General features: G+C 38.6%; 1 protein-coding gene across 8 annotated transcripts in view; it reads left to right on the forward strand.

Moving 5' to 3' along the window:
• The window catches only part of GTF2I (general transcription factor IIi), a 69,209-nt gene that overhangs the window by 21,196 nt on the left and 28,673 nt on the right, over positions 1-19,340 (forward strand). For 6 of the 8 annotated variants that reach the window (XM_068655512.1, XM_068655514.1, XM_068655516.1 and 3 more), the window contains 5 exons: positions 1,277-1,354; positions 6,465-6,524; positions 10,315-10,377; positions 12,060-12,161; positions 16,565-16,630. In XM_068655512.1, coding sequence (XP_068511613.1) covers positions 1,277-1,354; positions 6,465-6,524; positions 10,315-10,377; positions 12,060-12,161; positions 16,565-16,630 — 369 coding nt within the window. The remainder of the gene's footprint in view (positions 1-1,276; positions 1,355-6,464; positions 6,525-10,314; positions 10,378-12,059; positions 12,162-16,564; positions 16,631-19,340) is intronic. The other 2 variants (XM_068655515.1, XM_068655519.1) reach the window with 1 other exon arrangement.

The following is a 19,340-nucleotide window of genomic DNA, read 5'->3' on the forward strand; positions in this document are numbered from 1 at the left end:
TTTTATATGTATGTTTATTTATTTATTTATTTATTTACCTTGGCTAGAGGTTTCCATTTCTAGATGGAGGAGATTTGTAACTTTTTGTAGACTAAAATAATTTCTTTGTAAATAGTTTACTTGGAAGTGGAAAAGAGGAAGATCCTCAGGTCTTTACTTAGTCCTAATTCAAGATCATTTTGTCCCTAATGTGAAGAGAAAAACTTAGTTTATATACAATAATATTACCAGAATATCAAAAATGACAGAATGCTGAATGCCGTTTTCTAGCTAAGATTGAAATAAATAGCTAAGCATGTTATTTATTGTTTTTAAAAACTAAAATCAAGCAATCTTAAGTTCCCCTGCTCTTAGGACAGGCTGCTGCAAGGCAGAGTGGTTGGTAGCAGGGCAGTGCTGAAGTGTGTGCTTTGAGATAACCACGAATGATCCCAGGGAGGCCTGCAGATAAGCTTGTGACCTTCTGCTTTGTTAGGTTGGGCTGCACTGCTTGGCATTTTGCACAAAACCAAGATTTTTTGTTTAGTCCGGTATTTTGGTTTAGTTCTGTTTGCTTCATAACTTTAAGCTTGGTGTTTAGTAACCCTTAATGGTTAATATTTAGCTTAACACAACTGAAGAGTCAACTTGAGCTTTTCACCAGCTTCTTTCCAGTGCTGCTTTCAAGACATTTGAAGTAATTCTTTTGCCCCAGTGTGTTGAAAGCATTTTAGGGAACGGGGGAAGGCATACAGGGGAAATAGTTCACTTTGATAAAGCCAAGAGCAGTTGAGGCCTGTCATTGTTGCTGCCTTGAGCAGCAAAATTTGGACTTTATCTGAAACTAGGGAAACAGAGGGGTGAGATTGGAGTAGGTCTAGAAGTACCTGAATCACTTTTAGCACAAGAGGTTAAAAAAACTTTTTTTTTCCTTTTTTTTTTTTTTTTCTGCTGATAGTGGGCAAAAAGCAAGGAGACCATTATTTTTAATTCTTCAGATCTTAGGTAGCAATTTGCAGGGATGTCTGTTTGTAGGGAAGCCTTTCATACTCGGTCACTTCTGATGCTAACCACCCAGACACAAGAAACTTGAAGCATCAGCATGTCATTCGTTACTGTTGTTTTAGTTCAACAATTATTTTCTGTGTCAGTACTTGAATTTCTTTTTCTTCTTTTTTTGGACTAAAGACCAGCTAGAATCTTGGTGTTGTGATTTTTTTTTTTTAATTTCTTTATTAGTTTTTAAGAATTTGGTTATCATTAGTCTCCTTATTTGATTCCATTGTTGCTTCTGCAGGAATTTCACTGGAAATGTCAACAGTAACAGTAAAGGAGGAGTCAGAGGATCCTGACTACTATCAGTATAATATTCCAGGTAATGATGCTAACTTTTGTACCTGCTTATCTCCTGAATGGGTGGATTGCTTAAGTCTTGCTCTCTCTGTACCTCTCTTTTTGCTTAGTGGCGGCTGTTAAACATGTAACTGCTTACTTAGCTCTGTTAGGATACAGCGTTTCCATGCTGGATTCCATTTAAGTTGTGCTTCAGGTCTTCCAGTATTCTTCACTACATTGTTGGCACAACAATATAAGTGTGTTTGGGGCTTAAGGAGAAATTTCAGGTGTTTCTTTGTTTTCATCCTGAGAGTCCAGTACGCAGACTAATTCCACTGGCTTCTTTAAACAGGAAAGAAAATGTCATGTTACTGGTCAGAGCACTTCTTGGATCTTTACAGTTTCAATAAATTATATAGTGTATCAATCACTTTCCTTGTATGGAAGGACCAATATGTGTCAAAAATGTTTTGGAAGTTACAAGATGGATTTCTGTTGACAAAGAATAGCAACATCTATGAGGTCCATGACTCAGCTTCAAAACTGTGTGTTTTTAAATCTTTCTCAGCTGCTTTGCCTCATCTATACACATCTAGTTGAAATACTGCACATTAATCTCAGCCAGGAGTGAATAGAGAAAATCATAAGAAATTATTTCTGTAGCTTGAAATAAACAGTAAGAAAGAAGACCTAAATAGAAATGGCAATATAAAAGAAGTAGAACCCTGAATGTATTATTTCAGCTTGCTTGCATCTGCTGTTAGGTTAATTGTCTGAGCAATACAAAAAAAAAAACAACACAGGAAAGCTGTCACGCCTCTCTGAAGGATAACTGTATGTTCAACAGCAAAGGGCAAAACTGCACATCCTGTCATTTTGTAATAATATTTATTATTGAGACAGCATTTTTGTGTGTTTAGACACAAAAATTCTTGAGATTATTTTAATACGTGTTTTAATTACTAATTACAGGATTGCAGAATCAGTGTTCTCTTATTGGCACGTCTTAAGTAACGTAGTAACAAACATTGTTCAGAATGATCTTCACCATATGGTGTACCAAAATATCGCTACTCTGGTGCGGAATCTGAAAGGTGAATTCTCTGGGGTTAGGATTATCTTTTCTTTGTGTTTGTAAATCGCCTCGCCTCAGAGGTCCGTGGGTTTACAGGCATTATATAATGCAATAATAATAGATGCCTTTTTGGAGACATCCTAATCACTGTTACTTCCAAAGCCAAGCCCTGTCATCTCTTTTGCTTTTCATCCCCTTGTGGCTTTCCATTTCATGCATAAAAACAATGTCAGAATTTGGCCAGTAGCCTGGAGTGTAATCCGACCCTGTTTGAGGAGCGTCTGTGCTGAAACCACTTACTTACAGCACAGTAACCCATTGTCGTGCAGCACGCTGGAACTAAAAAATTCCATTTGTACAGTACGGTTCCATAGCAAAGCCTAAGCAAAGCGGGTGTCTTCGGGGATTTCTCTTGTCTTTCCCTACCTATCTCTAAATTTAATCATTCTGATTGGTGGAAAGTAATATGCTTTTTTTTTTCAGATAGCCACATAACATCATACCTGCTCAGTTAATAAATCCCTCTAACCTCACTCCCAATCTTACATTTAAAATGAGACTATACAGAAGGTGCTGTTAGAAAGGATGGGGGTGCTGTGAGCCAGGAGAGGTATTACGGTGTCATGTTGTCACCTTCCCCTGAAGGAAAGGAGCTTCCCCTTCGTTTCTTTGAACTCTAAGGTTTGAAACAGAAGTTGTACAAAAAATGCAGAAGGATATAAATTCAAGAGGGATGTAGGGGCTCAAGTGTGCATGAAGATGCTGTGCAAAGAAGTAAACCTAATAAAAGTACAGTTATAGTAAGGTGTGTCTTTGAAGGATGGGGTCTGGCTGCCCAGCAGTTCCTTTGTAGACACATGCTGCAGAAAGAAAGGGAAATGGCTAGGGTCATAGTTGTTACTAAAAATACCCTCCAGCAAGAGCTGGCTTTATCGATTTATGAGAACAAACAACTTCACTGTTAGGGAACAGCAATGTGCCAGGGGCCTCCTGGAGAATATGATTTCCTGGTGAAATTTCACAGTTATTGTTTTTCTCTGAGTGTCTGCTTCCTCTCACAAACCCAGGATGCTCACCAAAGGCCTGCGTGCCTTAGTGGCATGCACAAATGGCCAGTTAATCAAAGGGGGCAAAGTTAGAGCTGGGGACAGGCGCTCTCTTCATCTCTTATCATCTGCTAATCCCTTGCAGCATTTGGATGTTGCCGTGAGTTAATACTGAATTACTAAATTTAGAGATGTGTTAGCAGCACACAGTACGAAGAGTAGGAAATGGGAACTTCCCACCAGAGATTTCATGTGGGTGTTCTGATCGGGTATGGGGGCAGTTTTCCATCGGTAGGCAGTAGCAGTGTGGCAGTGAGTGATTTGGTTCCAGTATCTTGGACAAATGTGAAGGTCACTGCAGTATTAAATGCTTTGTCTGACATCAGAGACAAACTGTTTTGGGAGAAAGGTCCGGATTTTGACCGACTACATGAGGAAAAGGATAGTAAAAAAAAAAATCAGGACTAAATAAAGCATGTGGAAGCATTCCAAATATAACATTCCTGTATATACCTGATCTGTAAGTACCATTTTTTAAGGCTCTTCTGAAAGGAGATGTTAGTTAAAATGCTGTTATTAGTTTGGTGTCCTTGAAACAAGTACATACATCTGTGTCCATGCCCATTTCCTTGTGTTCAGGAGGCTGTTTAGCTGATGTGTAAATGTATTGGTCAGTAAAAAGCCCAGAGCTTTTACTAGAAGGCTATCCATAAGATCCAAGCTGTCTGGAAAGGTTTTAATTGAAAAGAATGAGGTCAAGATACTGTCAGTGCCAAAAGAAGAACAGCTCTGAAGCAATTAAGAGAACAGAATCGAGCTATCCATCTTTTTTTTTTTTTTTTTTTTTTTTTCCAAAGAAGCAGGGATATAGTAAGAAAATTACTCGGGAACACGTGCTCTTCATCAGCACAGACTGAAACAAGGGTTTTTGGAGACGTGGCCCTTACAGCACTGAGCAATTTGCTGACTAAGTACCAAGCACTTCATGACAGAAGCGTGATGTCCAATGGATTTTATGGATGCAAGTCTTCAGGTGCCTTGAAGTTCGTAGGATCACAGAACGGTTTGGGTTGGAAGGGACCTTCAAGCCCATCTAATTCCAGCCCCTGCCATGGGCAGGACACCTCCCAGTAGGGCAGTTTGCTCAAAGCCCCATCCAGCCTGGCTTTGGAAAGTGAAAGCAAAGAGAACAAGAAGCAGCAGAAGGCTCACAAAAGACCTAGATTTAGTCTGAGTGTTAAAGAATTTGTAAGCCTCTGTGTTGCACAGGAGAGTTGCTGTTAGCTGGTAACTGTGCTTGGCACTTCTTCTGATGCAAGGCGATACTGCATGGCTCTGCCTACAAATCGGATAGATTAGGCTCCTAGGACTTTATTGCAGGATTTTACTTATAGTATAACTGCTTCCAGGGGTGTTAGCAATTAAGTTTTGCACCTTTGTGATCATCCTTCCTCCACTGTCCTTGCGGCACTGGAATTAAATTCTTACCTCATGAGTTTTCTTCTTTATTCATTTTTGTGATTTTCTTCCTACTTCTCTTCCTAGATGGAACTCTTTTTGACCTTATTATCACCCTACTTGTTTTTGGCTATTCTAGCGATGGGAAAAGCTCTTCAAGTTCCATAAAATAATCTGTGTTAGTCACTTTAAAAAAAAAAAAAGTTACAGAATAAACACAAAAATATATGCTTTTGTCTGTAATAGGATGCATGCTTTTGTGCTGGTGCACTATAAAATACAACAATTGCATATTCCAGAAGAACTCTTAGGAAGTGTCGCACCTGTCTGCCTGCATACACTAACTGTTTGGTCAAATAAAAGCAAATTTAGGCCATGGAGGCATATTCTGGCATGTCCAGTGAGTGCACGCACTATTCCTGCTCCCCCGTAACAGTTGCAAGTCCCACTCTTTTGATGAGAATTTCTTGTCCTGTGTCTTAGAGCACCAGCAGTGTACTCCAGCTTTTTTTTTTTTTCATTGCATGTTGTAGTATTTAATATTGTATATGTACTTCTAGTAGACTGAAATATTCATCGTCTGGTTGTGGCAGCAGTCTTTTCTAGCTTTTCTCACCGTGTGGATGAAATAGAGTTTAAAATAGTTCACTTGCCTTGTGAGTTAACAGTAGCCTTTCCTGTTAAACTGTTAATGTTGATTGCTGGTATCCTTTTAGACCTCCCTCTAAATGGCCACCATTTCTGGGGGGCTGTGTGATGTTCTGCAGACCGTATTTGCAAATGGACGCAGAAGTGATTCAGTTTATGAGAACAATTATTCCAAATCCTTCCAGTTAGTCCTGGGATGGTATTCCTGTCTGCCACACCTAGGCTAGTTTTATACACCTGTGCTGTTTCTGCGGTAGGAAATGATCTCTTGCTCGGTCGGTGGGGCCCTCTTGCAGTCTGGCTGCTGTAGTGCCAAAGCACTCAGCAGTGGGGGTTTGGTGGTGGTGATTTTACTTTCTGGGCTTCTGCAGCAGCCTTTGTAAAGCAGTCCATACGTGGAGTCAAAAGAGCTGTTGTGGTTAAAAGCAGGCAAACTTGCGGTGCTGTAAATGTTTTCAACCTTTCTGATTTTGTCTATTTAACGTAGGTAGAAATTTTAGAGTCAGAAAGGATTTGCTGCGGAAATAAATTTTAACACACAGGGAAAAGATAGAGCTAATTAAAAGATAATTGAAAAAATCAAAACCATCAGCGTTTGATGCTTTAAAATTAGTTTAGTTTATTAACACAAATACAAAAATTCAAAACCTGCTTTTCTACGTGAGTCTTTCTGCCTGTTTAGTAGTGCAGGAAATGCAAGCACCTTCCATTAGCCCCTCAAATTTGTATTTTGCTAAATTGAACAAGTAAAGACTTACAGGTTGTTGTTATTTCACAGAATTTTTCCTAAGTTAACTTTACAAAAAGTATGAAATGAGCATATGATATGTGAAGATAAGAGTTATTTGGCAAATTCCTCTATGGACTGGGAAAATGTGTTTGTTGTGACAGACAATTTAAAAGGCATTCTCTTTGTTCCCAAGCAGGCCCTTCTGAAACATCAGAGATGGATGAAAAAATTGCTCTTGCAAAAAGTTACACAGGTAGGCCTTATAGTTCTAGTTTTTTCTCACATCCATTTTGTGAGTTCATTGTGTGAGTTTTGCTTTCCAGGGCTCTGCCTCTTTGATTTGAAGAGTTAGGGTGTTGAAATTTAAATTTTAAAATATAATTGAAATTTAAATTTTAAAACATAATTGAAATTTTCAGGTGCCTTAATTTTCAGGTATCCAAATAAAGAGACATACAAAAAGGAATCTTATTTCTTTTATTTCTTTTCTAAAATTGAAAAGGAGCATCAGATTGATCACTCTAAAGCAGTAGTAATTTATAAGCGCAAGTGTATGTTTCTCATGAAATTCAGTCTGTTTCATAATTAGTTACAAAATTCAGTGAGCCTCTGCTTATGTGTTGTGAATAGAACTTGATCATTTCTTTCATTTAGCTGGGTGTGAAGTGAGCAGACACGGACAACCAAGCATACGGAAAGTTTGTGTTTAGGGGAAGCAGTTCCTTGCTGACTCTCAACAATATCTGAATTGAATTTACCTATTCTTTTTTCCCAGCTTTTCCAGTTTGAATTAAAAATACTGTTTTGCCCATTTTCTGGCGTTAGAAAAAACTAACTTGTGTTTCAAGCTATGACATTCATTATATGGTCAGAGTGGTTGTGCTGTTGTCAATTTTTAAGATTCAGAAGTTGAGTCTTTAGGTTTTCATATGAACGTTATAATTCTGGATTTTTGGCTTCTGAAAATCCTTGCTTTGAATACTCAGTGTTTAAAAAAAAAAAAAAAGTTTTTTTTTTTGTATGTTTGTTATGCTATGTTTTTGCTTTATATTTGTCTAAAGGAAGCCACCAGGGTTCAGTTTGCAGTGAAGGAACAGATGTGGAAATACTGGTAGAAGGTTACAGATACAAATTGTTTTTGAAGAAAATAAATAACATCATTGGATTTTTCTTTTTATGGAAATACTTGAAAAGATGGCACTTTAATTAAAGCTGTACCTCTTCTCCAGCCATTCTCTTTTTTTCTATTTTTTTAGTCTCTTTTTTTCTATTTTTTTAGTCTCATAAACCTTGCCACTCTGTGGCTTACTATAGGCAAGCTGGGATGGAGTTGTCATTCTTGTGAATGACAAATTGCATTTGTGAGGTGCCTGTCACCTCACCCACCATTTAATGCTTTGACGTGACGTTAAGAGTACACCATTCTGCAGCTAGTTTCATTCTAAGCACCTGGCCCTCGAACCTGAGGCATGATTTTTTTTGGACGTTTAGGCCAAGTTGTGCTAGCAGCAGTGCCCGTTCTTACAAATCTCATTATTTTTGCTTTGAAGATAAGTGTCACCATAGTTAAGGGTACCACTACATGAAATTCAAAAGCATTTCTCTTGGTGAAGGAGAATAAAGTTTTTGGCTCTTGCTGACTTTACAACTAGCACTACTTTTTTGGAAAAGAAATTAAAAAATCTAGGTGCTTTGTTTCCTAAGCATAATGCCATCAGCCATTGTGTCTGGTTTTGAAGAGAGAGCCTGAGGGAAGTGTTCTATAAAATGACCGAAACTCTTGACTTAGCTTTGGTTTTGCTTCTGTAGAATAGCTGTAGATGCTGAGTGTGGCCCTTTGTGTTTTTTCCTACATCCTTTCCTCAGATCTGTTCTGCTTTGCAAGCTTCTGTAAAAAGATATGCTGAAAGTTACACCCTGATTTTGCTACATAGAATAAATCTGTTGTTTGTGAGGGTTGGTGTTTATCAGCAGATCTGTGGGCAGTTACAAAAATTGCACCTAACGACTTAGTTTTGTCCAACTTTAATTTTAGTCCAACTCAGTTTTCGTTTTTCCTTTAATAGGCATACAGTGTAGACAGTCTTGCCTGGATTCTGTAAAATAAAAATAAATGTTTATGTCTGCTCCTCACAAACAGGAGTAAGGAATTAAAATCAATGAATGTGCTCGGATTTCATGAAGTCTTTGACAAATACCCTGCCGGCTATTACTAAAGAAATGTAGATAATAGGCATTGGAAGTTCTTCCAAAAGTTGCCCTGACAATTGGGCTGTGATGTAGCAGATGTGCAGAAGGTACTGCTTTCTGCATAGCAAAAAAAATGGATGCATGTATAAAAGTATCTTTTGGTGTCTGTCACCAGTGGTTCTCACATTTTTTTTTTTCCTCCAGTAGCCTTGACAAGATGGTGAACGAGGAAGTGATAAAATTACTTTGAGCGTGGAATTGCCCAGATTAGCTGTGGCTGATAAAGGCTTGTGAGGTCTCAGTAAGGCTGCATGAGCGTGGTGCAGTTGAAATTCAGTAATCAGAAAGTCAAGGTTATGTGCATCAGAAGAAATGTTCTAAACCAAATGAAATCACGTTTGGGAAACTGGAGACAGTGCCAGACAATGATGACATGTAGAACTATAAAGAAGGCTGCTGCTTAGCAGCTGTGTGCATTTACCTTATTACCTGACACAAAGATGTACTTAGCAAAAAAGTACCTAGTGGTGATAATACTTCACTTTAAAAACTTCTTCAGTGTTTAACCAGTCGGTTTAATGTGGTTTAAGAAGAAACGTCTGCTCTGGGAGTTTCCTTCCATAGCTTTGTTACCATCTGGTTTGATATTTTTGCATGTTTCTTTTAACTGGGACTAGTTCTCAGGGACTTGGTACTGCACTAAATGGCCCATTTTCAGTCTTCCTGGCTGTTCATAAACTTCCACAAAATTTACCACAGTTGTATTTCTTTTTCAAATGTGTATATATATATATAAAAGATTCTACGTGATCAATTGACATGACACTTATTTTTATGATGATACTTCATGTTCACACGTACTAAAAGACCATTGCTTATTAATTCATTCTGTTTATTGTGGTTTGCATTTGCTCGTTACCTACCAAGCACTCAGTCTGAGTTAGATCAAAATGCCATAGTGTGTTTTCCATGAACCTGATGATAGCTGACACAGTTTGAATGTACTCCAGCTGCGGTACGTCACTAGGTATTTCTGAATCTCTGCCATAGGTGGCATCATGTGAAGAGCAGTGAAAAGGGGACATTCCTTCAGACTTGCCCCCCAAGTGATATACAGTGATAGAGCTCAGAGAAACCTGAAAGAAGACATTCTTCAAAGTGTACAAACACAGAACTGTTTGAATATATTGCCAGAATAATTATTTTCCTTCATACACTACTACTTAATTTTGAAACAGTTTCCAATATAGTTGGCTTCACTTTTTTAAACTTTATTGGAGTTAAATTCAAATTGCTCTTTCTCCTACAGGGTGCTGATAGGCCTAATCCTGTTTATTATATTGGTGCAGGCTGCCCTAACACAAGCATTGTGATTATGCATTTCCCTTTCATTTTTCACTGTTGGCCTTGCAGCCTGTCAGGGAAATCATTGCAGAGCAACAACTATAAGTCTGTATAAATGATAAAGAAATATATCATCTGTAGGGGCACACAGCCTTTGTTTATGTATTCAGTAATCCTTGATAACAAAGAGAAAAATATTTATGACTCTATTAATCCTATTAAGCCAAGAATAAAGAATTTCCTACTGTCATTAATGCCAACTCTCTGCACTGCTGCACACGCAATTTAGCATGTATAATCCCTACCTTCTTACCCATGTCTAGAGTTGCTTAAAGGCTTAGGGTAAGATATCATTGCTTCTGTTTTTGTTGCACACTGTGAATGCAAAATGTTTTGTTGAGACAGAGAGCTTCTTTGACAGGTGTTAGTTAAAATACAAAATCATTGAGCATTTGCTTAAAAATCCTTTCTGTGCCAGTCGTTCACCAGTTGTGTTTCTGTCCCTTCAGATTCTTCCCAGCACGCCCCTTCAGAAACAAGTGAGGATCCTGAGGTCGAGGTCACCATCGAAGGTTAGTTATCCGGTTCCTTTATTTCAGTCCATTGGACATTTTTAGGTCAAAAAAAATGCTGTACCCATGCCTGTATTAGCACTGAATAAATAGGATTATGAACCAGCCTTTGGCTGCAGTTTGCACTGTGCACTGCTTTTAAACATCCCTATTCCAGTTGTTTCATAAGAAAAACTACAGCATGCTGAATCATATTGGACTTCCTGGGCCAGTCTGGAAATAATGTCTGATAGAGGTGTGTTTTTCATATATTTTTCAAGTATTAATAATACAGAGTACTCATTATTTAACAGCCATTAATTTGGATTTTTAAAAGCTTTTATAATGTTCATTCTGAAGAGCATGTTCTTTTCTAAGCACATAGTAGTTATATCCAATTTCTAGTTACCACTAGATTCTGGGAAGAATTGCACCATAGCAGAAGTGATGTTTTACAGTTGGTGTTAAGTGAAGCTTCAATTTACATGTCTGATACTGATAACTACGAGATAAAAACCTTTACATTTACCATTCCCCTTTTTCATCAGCAGTATAGCTGCAATGAAAATAGTACTAAAGCCACTAACCAGTATCCAAGTTTCTTTCATGGTAGGGTTTTGGTTGGAAGTGAGCTGTATTTCTTATATTTGTGAGTTACATGTTCTGTAATTGCATTAAAACACTTCTCAGATTGACTTTGGCATTGCTTGCTTTTGGAATAGGTAAAATGAAGACCACCAGATTAGCAATTTAGAAATTAAGCAACGCATTTTAGGAGAGAGTTCTTGCTTGTTGGTATTACTTTTATCTTTTTATAATATGGGAATGAGAAAATTCTTACGTTACTTTAACGAAAGAGGTAGGTAGAATAGTCACTAAATTCTGTGTCTATGTAAATGCCTTTACCACAAAGTAATACAACTGTATAGGTGCAAGAGATGCCAGCATGTAATGTTATACTTCCTAAGTCAACTATGTGCCTGGTGACCTGGGCATGAGCTATTCTGGATGGGAAATGAACATCTTTGTCTGATGTAACCATTTATTTTGTCTAAGAACGGAAGTACTGGTAATTGATCAGTTTTCTTAAAGTCGTGAATTAGCAGAGAACCTAGTATTTTGGATTGGGAACTAACTGGCTGAGTAGCACCTCACTAAAAATGACTCTGAGGGTTGCAGGTCTGCACTCCACCTACTCGTATATGTTTGAGATAGGGTAGACCTTCTGTTAGATGAATTCCAGTTAAGTACCTCGGTTGCATGTTGATCTGAAATTATTTTTAGCACCTTTGAGCTCTTCAAGATCAAACTTAGGTATTGTGTTTCAAGACTTACTAGTGGAAGGTTACTTACAATTAGATACAAAATCTTATCTGTCTACACAATATATTTCCTGTTTTAACTTGCTCATTTTATGATCATGATATGACTAATTGCATTTCAGAACACAATATTGTTTTCCTTGGGAAGTGCAAAAGAAGCCTTGATTTTTTGCTTTGTTCTGCTTTGTGCTCGTGTGCTTCACACAGGTTGTTCTTACACAGGCCAGTAGCTTTCTAAAGTTACTCAGATCAGTTATTTGTTGCAAAATTTGAAGCTCTTATCAATGATCGATGCTTGCAGAACTTGAAATTCAAACAGTTCCAACATTGCTTGTCAGTTTTCTGAATGTTAAAACAGTAGTATCTTCATGTTTCTTTCAGATGATGAAGACTACTCGCCCCCTAACAAGAAACCGAAAAACACTGAGTCAGCAAATGAAACTGCCAATACTGGGAGAAGAAAAGTGAGAGAATTCAATTTTGGTAAGATAGAAATTAAAGGTTATTTCTTCTCTCTGTTTTGCTTTGTAAAAAGGTATTAGATACTTTCATAGTGGCAGAATGAGACACACCCGTGCATATATTCATTTGAGAGCCCAGGGCTATTTGTAGATGTATTGCAGCAGTATAAACATCTTTAGGCTACCTCTGTTGATTTTCATTAGTCAAAGTGACCACCAAATATAGACACTGCAAATAATTTAATAAAAATAACTCCAGATCTTTATCAGCTGATTTCTTGGGCAAGAAAATCAGACCAAATTCACTAGTGTACTCAGCTATGCCAGGCTTTAGATCAGGAGCCTGTCTAGCTGGACTTTCTTGATACATGGGGTGAACAATGAAGATGTGCTGAGACGAGCCACTCTTGAGAAAGTAACTAGTGACTCCATTATGCTGAGTAGCATGCCTTCATCCTTGTGGATATACAAAAAGTTGAGGTGGGTTTGGTAGTGTTCTTCCATGATACCTTATGTAGAGTTCTTACTGTAGAAAAGACATCCACACACTGCAGTTTTTCCTGCTGTAAGGTACTTCCCGTGTGATTTGTCACAGTCCTCTACCTCTCCTTTATTTTATTGATTTGGGTTGGTATCTGGGCAGATATCCCTTGAGTTTGTATACTTCTGTAAGGTTCTGCACAATCAGGAATATGCCATTTGACACAGTGTTTAAGATGATGTTTAGGAACGCTGGGATTTGGGGTCAATTGGGAAATCTTCATAGAATCTCTTGCGACATCTGTTTTGTGTGAAACATGCTATTTCATGTTAATTTCAGTGAAAATAGGGAAAAAAAAAAAAAAAGAAAAGAAAAGAGCTGTATTCTCAAAAGATCATTGACGTGCATAGGCAATTCCACATGTAGCATCAGTTAGTTTTGGTTGGATCAGGAGAACACAGTGGCAAAGTTCGAGAAGAAAATTGAGCAGTTAATACCACAGAAGCTTTTGCTAGAATATATACCCTTAGTAGAAAACAGCATCTAAGCTTGGCAGGCCAGCAGTATTTGAAAGGAATAAACAGTGAGGTTGACTAGACATGGAGAGCAAACGTAGAAAAATATTTGGGTGATAAAAGCTTGAGTGGACCTTGCATTGTTGGAACACCACAGAATGAACGTGGGAAGCTTCAGAGGAATAGACTGCTGTATACAGACTTGCTACACTGAAAAAAGGAGCAACTGTTGGTGGTTTTAGTGCTGGCATTTGGACATCTCAGAGGATTTTGCATCTTTGTCTAATGAAGTCTCAGACAATTCAGTTGGACAGGAGGAAGGTGGTGTTTAATTACAGCATGAGGAGCTGCAGAATGACAATGGCATGTGCACTCAGCAGACTGGGAAGGAGGTACAGATGCTTGAGAGAGTAGTCTGTCTTATCTGATCAGAGCTTTCAGTATTTTACATAACATTGATGAGTTCCAGATGTCTGATAACTGTGAGCTGGAGACATTTCCTGTATGTCTTGATTGAGCCAGAGATCAGGTACCCCAAGAGGCCAGAGAAGCAGGGTGAATGATTTGCTGTGCTCTTGGTTTCATGCAAACAGGAAGCTGGTGGAAAATAAGATAATTGTAACCAGAGGGAGGATGAAAAGTGTCTGGTAAGATGCTTGGTGGAAATTGATGATCTTTAGGAAGGAAGGTTGGATTTCAAAAATATTTCTGAACCAACCACTAAAAGTTAAAAATATCTTTGCTGAAAGGAACTGTCATTGTCAGTAAAAATATCTTCCCACAACATTTTTGCTTTCTGGGAGATTCAGTCAAAAGCTCAGAAGCTTAAAGACCCAAAACGTCAGTGCAGTTGTGTCATAGCATTTTAGGGGAAAAATAAGTCCCCATAGCTGTTGTCTCAAGGTGATGTCTATGACACTGATGGAAACTGCGTGTAGCTCTTCCCCATGCTGACATGCTGTTGAATATGGATTTTCTCAGACTACAGCATGCTTCGGGTGGCTGCCTGTTGGCCATTTTATTTCTCCACGGCATGTTGATGGGAGTAGGAATATGCTCAGTATCTGAGTCTGATTTTGCGTGCACTGTGCAGGTTGCCCCCAGTCTGTTGGATGTTACCTGTCTCCCTGTAGCAGAGTGTGGGCTAAACTGAACAGACTGTGGGCAGGCTGGGGAAATTGTCGGGATTGTTATTTCCTTAGGGTGTTGTTCCAAGGTCTCAGAAGGTATTTACAGGGATAGAAGGAAACCACTACCTATCTAGGTAGCTGCAGAATACCTAAACTACTTGGCAGAGTGTTTACCAAAACAAAATGTGAGCTTAGGTTTGAGGTAGGTCTTCAGCCTTCCTATGTGGGCATGAATTATGTGACAAAATGTTTCTACAGTAATTGGTCCAAATCCAAGGGGTTAATGATGCTGACAATTTGATTAAAAACAATGCCAGCTGTCTGATAGCCCTTCTGAATTTTGAAATGACTCTGCAGCCTAATATGGCAATTTACTCATGAAATACAAAAGTACCTAAAAGATCAGTGTGCTGATCAAAATGTGAGCCAGATGATATTTTTTTCAGTTGCTTATTTTTTCTGTATCCAGCATTCTGAGTAAGCATGCCCATATTGAAATATATTTGATTATTAATCTCTGTAAGGTTTATGTTGAAGAGAGAAAGGCATGGAGGTAGTTGATTGAAAAGATCCACATGGAATATTTGGACAGCAATTGTAGGATTTGATAACTGAAAAAAAATGAACCCTTGACAACTTAATGGCTCACATAAGAGTTCTCTCTTGTGCGTGCTAATGAGCAAAGGGAGACAAGGCTGGATGGGAGCAGCCTCTCCTAATACTGCAGTAATAACCAATATTCAAAACAACATAATTTAAATACATGTATATAGCTGTTTTGTAATACAGCATTACATTCTTTCTGGCTGTTCTCCCTCTTAAGAAAACCAGACTGAATTTTAGAGTAGGTCTTTTGCTGAGTCAGACTCAGACCTTGATGAACTTGAAGGGAGCTCAACTCTGTGACAGTTTACCCCCGGGTTGCAATCTAGAGTTGTGTAAGTGCCTTTCAAAACCCTTGTCCTGGGACTGTCTGTGTGTGTTCACCAGCTCTGTGCAGTGGAGCAGGGTTTCACCTTCAGCCCAGTAAATTCAGTATGGTCAAAGTGACACTGGAGTAGAGAATATTGTGCTGGAGACATTTAACAGCTAAGAATCTGTGCACTACGGAGTAGCAGTAAAAAGGGCAGCAGAAGCAATTATGTCAATTTATCTACAAGCATGCAATATTAAAATACAAACAGGTTAGTTTATGTAAATGATCTGCTAGATAACTAGAATAAAGAGTTTATATGGATGCAAGGCAGCATGCCAAAACAGTCTTTCCTTAGGTCTTACTCTTGCCCACATCTGAGGTATGCTGTCCTCTTGATGTCTACAAAATTACATTTAAAAACTTCAGGCTTAAAAATGGTGATCAAAGTTGTATACGTTGGTCCGAGAACGAATATTTAAAATTCTTTTGATATGGACTCAAAATTCCTCCATTTCATCTGATAGAAGAGCTTTTTGACAACAGGAACTGTAGTAGGTTGAACGGCCTCATATTTTGACCTCTGCAGTTACTAGACTCAATTCTTCGGTGTAAAAAATAAGCTGCAGGTAAACTTGCTTATTAACTCATTTTTAAAGGCCAGCAAGCATCTGGTACCATCTACAAAAGACTTGTGGCATTTTCCTTAAAGCATAGAGATGATACAAAAAAACTGTGAAAATGTGTGCTCTCTGTCACAGGCAGAAAATAAGATGTTAAAATATTGCCAATTAATCCAGTTCTCCAGGGAATACACAGTTGAAGTAGGATAACTTCTGCCTTGCAACCTGCATCTTCAGATCCCACTTCAGAAGTAGGAATTATGTGGATGTCTTGCAAAATCAGGATTTGGGGAAATGCTGGATTAAGTAAGAGGATGGCATGATGCCTCCTGATCCATATAGTTGTACAGATTGACACAAAAGATGATCATGTACTTGCTGTAAGCTTTATTAAGCTTTTCAGGCCCTGGCTTTGGACAGCTATCACCAGCAGCTCAAATTGACTTTTCCCCTGATGGTAGTGAGGGCTGCATCAAAGAGAAACCAGTTTTGGACAGACTTTAGCCTGGGTTATGTCCTTTTATGGTTTTTAAACTTGATTTTACATCTGCACAAGTTTGGGAGGCAATCTGAAACATTTTAATCTGTGCTTTTTCTTTCACAATGTATCAATATATTTTGAGGTATAGGCTATACCATACTCCCCAGGCATCTGTGTGCAAGCAAGCAATAAAAACAGTGTGTATTTCAGTTAGTAGTTAGAGATTTAACAAGATTCTCAGTTTCATCTGTGGTATGTCATGTTCTCTTCTTTTCTTTGCAGAGAAATGGAATGCTCGAATTACAGATTTGAGAAAGCAAGTTGAAGAACTGTTTGAGAAAAAATATGGTATGTGTTATGCTCCTTTCCAAACAATTGCCTCTAGTCCTTTGACACTGGAAACCACAGCATTTTGGCATGCGTCTTGTTCTCTCTGCAGTAGACCAGGATTGACAGCATCAAAGGGTTAAATGTTAGAAGGCTTAAGACTAGGAGCAGGAGCTTTTTGATGAGCAGAGTAATTTTGAAATTGGGTGACTGTGTTTGGCATCTTAGTGCAAAACTTGATTTCATTTTTCAGTTGTGCTCAATTCCCTGGAGCTGCCGTGTGCTCATGTCTCGGGCACGCACATTTGAGAGAGTTGGCATTTTTCCTGTAATTACATTGAGTTCTTAAGTGAAATAATCTTAGAAAATGTCTTTGGGGAGAGGTTACCAATGATTGATTGTTGCTTTCTGATTGATTGATTTGCAGTGAAGCAGCAATTAGATTTTAGTGGTTCCTGGAGAGAAAAAGAAACACGCGTGTTAGACTGTAGAATGTCTCCAGTTGTTGCACCTAGACATATTTTGTGACCACATGTCACAAAGTAAAACACCATTAGTAAAAATTTAAAAATATATAGTATAGTGGTGCTCCTTTGCCAGTGGAAGCGGAGGCATCCTTGGAATGGAGCTTACAATATGTTAGAGCCATTAGATGTTTCAGGTGTGACTATAAGCTGACATTTAAATAGCCCCCTGAAAGCAACTCATACCAAATAAAAGCAGCTCAGAATCTGATTCACAGTATTTATTTATTTATTTCTCTTGAAAGGAGCATCATTGAATTCTGAGAATTGCTTTAATTTTGGTTTTGTTGTTTATACATAGCCAGTCTAGAAATCTGTCTAGTCTATTGAAAGAGCTATTCCTGACTTTCTGTAGAAGGTCATACAGTATTAAACCACTCCCTTTTTCCCTGTGGATGACAACATATCATTAATTCATAAACCAATTCCATATCTGATTCTAGTTCTTTCTAATTGTATAGGCATGCAATTTCCTATTTCCTGACATGAGTTATGGATGTCCAGAAATCTCAGAGTGCTTCTGTTGAAAATACATTAATTTTAGAGTTTAGATGTAAACTAATGTTATTACTTTTTATGGGGTAAATACAAAAGAGAATCTCACAAATATTGGCAAATTTATAAAAATGAAATCTATATCCGAAGAGATTTCTAAGCAAGAACTTGTAAATCCAAACAGAATCACAGAATCATCTTGGTTGGAAGAGACCTCGATATCATCGAGTCCAACCTCTGACCTAACACTAACAAGTCCTCCACTAAACCATATCGCTAAGTTCAGCATCTAAACGTCTTTTAAAGACCTCCATGGATGGTGACTCCACCACTTCGTCTCAGTGTAAATTGTATTGCTGATTGTGTGCCTTGTTTGAAGAGTATTTGCTAAAACATTTCCTGGTTTAGGTGAAATAGATTCTCACTTGTAAAAACAAAAAACAAAACAAAAAAAACTTTGTTAGGTATTTATTTAAATGGGATTTTTGTTACTCTGAAGCTCTGGAATGGTCTAGATTTCAGTGATGTACTTGATTTTTTTTTTCCCCCGGCCAGTTGTTGTTCACAAACACTTCTTTCCATCTGAAACTCGGCTGCTGGATTTGTTACACTTTTTACTACTCACAACAGCCTCCAGGGCTGCAGGTTTTGTTTGAATTTCTTGGAAGAGGTATATGACTGCAATAAAAATCTACTTTAGTGAAGGACTAGTACGATACACAACAGCTCATTCGGTGATTGTCCTGTCTCTGACAGTCGTGTTTGGACAGGTTTTCTTAGTCTGTTTGCTAAGAGACATTTTCAAGTCTTGTCCTTCTCTTTGTACGTATATATTCTGTCTCTAGTTTTGGCCGTGGTATACGTAGCAGTTGGAATCAAGTCTGGTTGAAACACAATTGTCACAGTTTTACCAATTTTTATATGTAATGCTCATCAGAATATAAGACAAAGATTCATACGGTATCTTCAAAGCTTCCCTTTTTAGAATCATAGAATCACAGAATCGTCAAGGTCGGAAGAGACCTCCAAGATCATCTGGTCCAATACCCCCTACCACCAATGTCACCACTAAACCATGTCCCCAAGCACCACGTCCAACCTTCCCTTGAACACCCCCAGGAACGGTGACTCCACTCCCTGGGCAACCCATCCCAGTGCCTGACTGTTCTTTCTGAGCAGAAATGTCTCCTCATTTCCAACCTGAACCTCCCCTGGCACAACCTGAGGTGATTCCCTCTGGTCCTATCACCAGTTATCTGAGGAGAGGCCGACCCCCAGCAACCCCACACTTTCCTTTCTGGCAGTTGCAGAGAGCAATGAGGCCTCCCCTGAGCCTCCTCTTCCCCAGATCAAACACCCCCAGTGCCCTCAGCCGCTCCTCACAGGACTTGTGCTCCAGAACCTTCCCCAGCCTCATAGCCCTGCTCTGGACACGCTCTAAGGCCTCAGTGTCCTTGCAGTGTGGGGCCCAAAGCTGAACACAGCACTCGAGGTGCTTATGTGTTGAACACACCTAGAACCAGTCTGTTTCCACATGGTGGAAAGGGTGTTATCCAAACGCCTTTAAAACCTAAATTGTTCGATTGCTTTTAAGAATCTGGGAGTTAACGTGAGCATTTTGCATATACCAGTGTCTGAACCACTGGCTATTTGCCATGTGTGGCTTGAAGAACTGCCTCTAGTTTCAGAAATCGTGCCACATCGCTGTGTTC

Source organism: Anas acuta, chromosome 19 (assembly GCF_963932015.1).
Source record: "Anas acuta chromosome 19, bAnaAcu1.1, whole genome shotgun sequence".
Lineage (NCBI taxonomy): Eukaryota > Metazoa > Chordata > Aves > Anseriformes > Anatidae > Anas > Anas acuta.